Here is a 6,170-nt window from a genome sequence, read left to right as displayed (position 1 = left end):
TTTTTTTAAAAAAATTAAAATTATGTTTTATAGTTTTGACTTTATAGAAACTTTCCTGAAACAAAACATTTTGACCTTTCTCCAGATAAAACTGAAATTTGTGAACTTATTGTGTGAACRATTAGAGATACTTTCTTCTTCCATACATTTTTAACATGTAACTTGTTCCGCTATTCTTGTGCTATTTCAATAATTTTTATAYGAAACAYTCAGCTCCTTCAGGACATTCTGGATTTGACTTTTTGTATTTCAGCAATTTATACTTTTTGAGATATTTAGCTTTTTTCTGCCATGTTTTTCTTATTGAAAATGAACAAAGCTGTTTTCAACTTCTTTAAAATCCTTCAAAAATGTTTCTAAATCTTTACTGCACTTTTTACCTTTTCTTCTAGTTCTGCTTCTTTAAACTCCTTTGTAATTTTTAGCTTCATTTAGGTCCTATTTTGCTGATTTTAGCTTTTTCTGCATTTTTAGCTATCAATTTACCTGCCTTTTATGCTTCTTTCAACATCTTTCTGCTAATTTCAGCTGTTGTGTGTTTTTAACTGCTTTTTAGCTAACTCTGGCTTTTTTTCATCTAAATTCACCATTTTGTGATAATTTCAGCTTCTTACAGCTTAAATCAGCAAAGCTGTTCTGTTTCTTTGTGCTAATTTTAGCTATTTCAGCTACTTTTTAAATGTATTTTTAGGATAGTTTCAGCTTTTTTAGCTATTCAGCAAAAGTCTTTCCACATTATATTCCCTCAGCATTTTCACGGGAAATGAAACATTTCTAGTTTATCTTGAAATACTTTTATCACTACAGCTGTGATTTTAATTAATCCCCTCATTAAGCTGAGTCTGCCTCATAATCTATTCTAATAATTCCACTTTAAGCTTTTTAGTCAACCTTCATTAGCGTTATGATGACTCAGTTGATGAGAAACATGTTTTATTAAGTAAACCTTCGGCCTGAGAAGCTGAAAACTTTCTCCACAGTACTTTATAAAAATCAAGACGAAGAAAATAAAAACGTTATGTGTCACAGTTAAATCTGCCACCTACGTGTAAACTTTAAGAACAAAGTCTTTCTCCTCTTTGAGCTCAGAGATGATCTGCAGGACGTCGCTCATGGCCAGAACAGCGCAGCCGTACGGCCGGCGGTACTGAATGTGTGGAGGGCCTTTTTTACTGTCATTCAACAGCATCCGACCTGCAGCAGGAGAAACGTCRACACATGGAGGACCTTTCTTCACTTTGGTTCAACAGGATCTTAAAACCAAACTGYGCTTCTGCTAATATGAGACTTACCTGTTCGAATAACTTGTGAGACGATGTAGAGATCCCTCTTCATGTCTTTGTTGCTCAGGTCCTGCAGAGGAGGTTAGAATGTTGTTACAGTTGGTTTTGAACTGTTCGTTTTTTATTAGGCTGGTTACAAAATGTGGGCAGGTTTGGATCATAGCATTGCTTAGAGGGTGAATTTGAGAATCTAGAATTGCAGATTTTGAATTTAGAAAGAACTGAAAGTTGACAGCTGATCTTTGTAGGAGCAATAGGGGGCAATGCAGCCTTATTTTTATCATTTGCTTCAAATGTTCAATCGTAAAGTTCACCAAAAGCAGATTTTTAACTGTTTTATTTGTGTACTTTTTACCGTGAAGAGTGCACACAGCCTGTCCACCTTCTCCGGATTCTTTGGTCCTCCGTTTTTRTTCAGTTTCACCATAAACTTCTCACTGAAAAACAAACAAAAAAAGGTTCAAGCTCCCAGTCCTGGTGAGGTTCTGGTTCTCTGACARCTGCAGGGATGCAGGAGAAGAGTGTTTTATTTTAAACACTCATCCCTGAAGGTTTGCAATGAAATCTTTACAAAAACAAGATGAACTAAAGTTCCAGTAATTATCAATAAACCATTTCAGCCAAATWTCATCCCGTCAGCTCGTACTGCAACGTTTCACCTTCAGATCCTTTATAACCATCACGAAACTCTGATCTGTCCTCAGTTCACCCCAATACCCTCCCYCAGTCTCCTCAGGGGGTCTTTGTAAAAGATGCTCATCTCTTCTCCCCCTGAAGCACAAACAGTGAAGAAACTCAGGAGAAAAGGGTGTTTGAGACATTTTTACTGCCGTGAGAAGAAACATGAAGTCTGTTAACCTTTAATCTGTTAAACAAGGAGAGGAGATAAACTGTGCAGCAAACATTTGAAGCCCAATAATATTTTCTAATAATTTAAACTACCAAAACATTTTTTAAAAATATTGTAATAACAGTGTGCAGAAAACTTGTGCTGAATTATAACACAGTTATCTACAGATAGCTGGATGTGGTCAAGGTTTTGTTTACATTTAATGCATCCCTCTCTACCTGCGTTTCCATTACAAACATGCACAAAACTTAGTCAATATTCTGCTGAGGTCGAAAAAACACAGTTTTGCAGTGTTTCCATTAAGTAAGAAATGCTATTAAAGTCACGCTTGAATACATTTGTTCTCGCGATAAGTCATTACAAATATGGCAGCGATGGATGTAAACACATGAATATTTCTACCKCGACACTAGYGCTCATCATCAGGGGAGACRTCRGCGTCTTATCGAGGCTTYCGAGTAACMAGACCCTTATACTTGGGAGCCGCTACTTATGCTGTGTTTTTGGGAAAATGTAGTCGGTGATTTTAGTACTTTCTTTTACTACTTTGGTGATTTTACTTCTACTTCCTGTTGTCTTCTTCTTCGTCATCTTTTTCTCCAATAGAAACATCCAGTTGTTGATCACGTGACCCCTGTGATGCAAAGAAGTGTTTCCATTGCATACACCAATTTTGATACGGCTGAAAAACCACCTTATCCTAGCGCAAAACTGTTTGTCAAAAAACTTAAGTTTTTTTTTAATTGACGTGTTTCCTTTAAGCACGTGTTTTCGAAATTCTAATTTGCACATTTTTTTGTTCAATGGACACGCAGCTTTTGACACACACAAAGAAAACACACAGCCTGAGGGTCAAATGTAGCCYCTGAACCATCATCACCTAGCTCTCCTGTTCTTAAATACACTTTAAAATAAATCAATAAAACAAACTAGTTTATTTTAAATTAATTCTCAAGTGAATAAAAACAAATACCSTACAGGTCTAGACATTTAGGACTTTGCAAGAACTTGTCATTTGAGTATCACCGTCTTTATTAAGTTCTACAGGAGGACAGTATTCAGGCAAACATCCCAACTTTGACAAATCTGTTATAGTTGAAAAAAAAACACTAAAAATGACTTTATGCATGCCATGATGACTTAAAACAACACAACCATCAASTTAATTTACTGCATTCAAACCTGTTTAATTCAGTGTTTCTATTGTTTTAACTAAGTCAAAATGGGACTGTGCAGGAATTCCTCTCTTGCTTTAAGAGATTCAGTGTTTTCTGTGACAATTCCCATTTTGTATTTTTATTATTCTGGATTTCAGCCTTTAGTTTGCTTTAGGTTTCACAGGAGGCAGCCTGAGGGCAGAGAGCAGGGAGCGTAAATAGCCACGGTGTAGCATCAGGCTGGAGCAATGGAAGCTTTTAATGTGGTATCTTGATAAATAATATATGAAGACGCTCATACCTCAAGGAATTTCTATATAGTTTTTGTTTATTTACTGTCCCAAGGAAAAAAAAAAACAGAGACCACATAGTCAACTGGAAACATTTTTATAAACTACATTTTGATCCTGATCATCCTGATATTTTGAGCAAACATTTCTAGCTACAGCTCATGAAGATGATATTTTTAATCAGTGTGCATTGCCAATGCAATGCACACTATTGTGATTCGTTTCCCATCCAAGTCATCTCAACTTTGCCATGCTTCTCYTCCTGCATACTTTGTCTTAGAGCTGCCATTGTAATTTAWATCTGTAAAGCYCCTGTGCCAAATGAWGGCTATGCCTTTTGGTGCCTGTAAAACTTATAGTTTATGAAATATTACTGTTTAATGAATTATAATGGCAGTCAATGGAGCCTTGTATTGGTCCAATACTACCCCATGATGTACTCAAGTTGGTACTGCACCATAGTTTAATATTTCAACTCAGTAGTTCAGTGTTTACTGTACTAATATGATTGTATTTTGATGTTTTACTATAATATTGTCTTAATACTGCTCGATTGTTGTAATATTATGCATTTTTGTGTCAATAATTGTTTTGGCAATGTGGCCTCTTTCTGCACACATACAAACCAACCCCTGCCACCACCTTCTGACACAGCTCCATTGGTCTAATGGTCTATGTCATGGACTTACATGTCAAAATTCTTTCGGCAAGTCCACTGCTGCAGGCAAAGCCATGCTACGTGGCAATGCACACTTGTTTTTACATCATAAAAACCCATGTCTAGTTAAGCTTGTTTTCTTAAAACTGTAATAATTTACTGTAAGGAACTGCTTCACTGCYGTGTATTTTCAAATACGCTTCCATATTTTTCTTTGGCAAAAAATAAAAGGCTCCATTTCCAAGAAAGATGTTCTGTTCGTAGCAAAACATTTTTCATGTAGTTGTTATTATTCAGCACACAYCTTGATGTAAAAAGGCAACTCCCAGGTTACTCCTACTGTTTGAACACACCTGCAGACACAATCAGCACTGAAGACCAACAAATCCTCACGACGCACACCGAGTGGGGCTATGAATGCAACAGTTTATCCTAATCCTCCAGAGACACTGCAGCCCAAACAAATACAACAGAAGAAAATAAATATGTACCCAAACAATAGGAGCGAGTGTGTGTGTGTGTGTTCAGTGTGTGTGTGTGTGTGTGTGTTGGAAATGGTGGGTGATGAGGCGCAAAAGAGAACTGAGATAGCAGTCATGGCTCCTGTTTTCTTATTGTTGGAGGATTTTTTTGGAGCCGAGATAAAACTTCTGAGATAAAATGTTAAGTCTTCAGCAGGGAGTAAACGTCCTGCGTGTATGAAGCCATTAAAGCACAGCTGGGTTCAAGATAACTGTATATATTTGGAAACTGCATACATCTAAATCTGCAGACACTATTAGGCTGCAGATACGTGCAAAGATGCAGCAAATCCAACCCACACTTTTCTTGGGAAATGCATGCGAACCAATCATTTCTACACCACTGCCTTACATCCTGTAAACACAGTTGATCTGCAGAGGAACCTGGCTTCATGACAAACAGCGCGCACATCCATGCAGAGTTCAGCCTAYATTTGGGATTAAAATTCAAATAATGGAGCTTGTAAGACCTCATTTTGTAATAACAATGCATTATGTAATAATGTAWTAAAATCAGGCTTCAAAATGTAATAAACTCGCGCTAAAACTGCATTATTAAAACCAATATCTCTGTTCTTTCTTTAGATGTCCTGTCAAAAMTGTAAGATGCAGCCTCACCTACAATTCATGTTTCAGTACAGCCATGTCAAGTTGTAAGAATTGTCYGTAATTTGCACAGGTTTTATGTCATTTTGCAGGTATATGGATGTATAGCGCAATCAAAGTTATAAAGATTTAATTATGCAGTATTTGCAACATGACAGTTATTACAAGTATATTGATTAGGATGACCAGAAATTCTAGTTTTTGATTGTTTATTACATAATGCACCAGATTATTACACCAATACATTTTGTAACAATTGCCACAAAATGTAATAACGTTATTACATAATGCGGCTGAGAGTATTACAAAACGCGTTGAAGACTTTTATTACATTTTGCGTCAATTATTACATAATGTGGTTTTAGYGCGAGTTTATTACATTTTGAAGCCTGATTTTATCACATTATTACATAATGCGTTGTTATTACAAAATGAGTTCTTACAGAGCTGCTTGTTGCAAAGTTATTAAAACATTTCACAGCAACTGTTTGTGACTAACATCAAATTCTAATTCTGTCTTATTTAAGACATTTTCTTGTGTTTTAAATGAAAAATCAATGTTCTGTGTCCAACAAGCAGAGCTGCAGTCAGTAAAAACTGCTCACTTCGATGGTTTGGAAATGAAGAACTCGTGTTCTCTCTGGAAATCTATAAATCCTGTGAAGCTCATGAAGATACATGAAGTTGACTGATAAAATATATAAATTTTTTCTAATTAGATGTTTGAGTAATTTTAAAGACCTTGTAGCTTTATTGTATATTACATTTTATTATTTTTATTTATAGTCTGTTGTCTATACTAATA

At 35.8% G+C, this 6,170-nt stretch overlaps 1 protein-coding gene across 1 annotated transcript in view; it reads right to left on the bottom strand.

Annotated features, from left to right (window-relative positions):
• dock3 (dedicator of cytokinesis 3) overlaps positions 1 to 6,170 on the bottom strand; it is a gene marked incomplete in the record, with an annotated part of 147,558 nt that overhangs the window by 30,642 nt on the left and 110,746 nt on the right. The window contains 3 exon segments of the mRNA XM_014016064.1: positions 1,047 to 1,194; positions 1,293 to 1,353; positions 1,639 to 1,720. Of these exon segments, the coding sequence (XP_013871518.1) occupies positions 1,047 to 1,194; positions 1,293 to 1,353; positions 1,639 to 1,720 (291 nt within the window).

The sequence above is a fragment of the Austrofundulus limnaeus genome, unplaced genomic scaffold (genome assembly GCF_001266775.1).
Source record: "Austrofundulus limnaeus strain Quisiro unplaced genomic scaffold, Austrofundulus_limnaeus-1.0 Scaffold137, whole genome shotgun sequence".
Taxonomy (NCBI): Eukaryota; Metazoa; Chordata; class Actinopteri; order Cyprinodontiformes; family Rivulidae; genus Austrofundulus; species Austrofundulus limnaeus.
The sequence above is the reverse complement of the archived record's forward strand: the minus strand, read 5'-3'. Positions and strand labels throughout refer to the sequence as shown.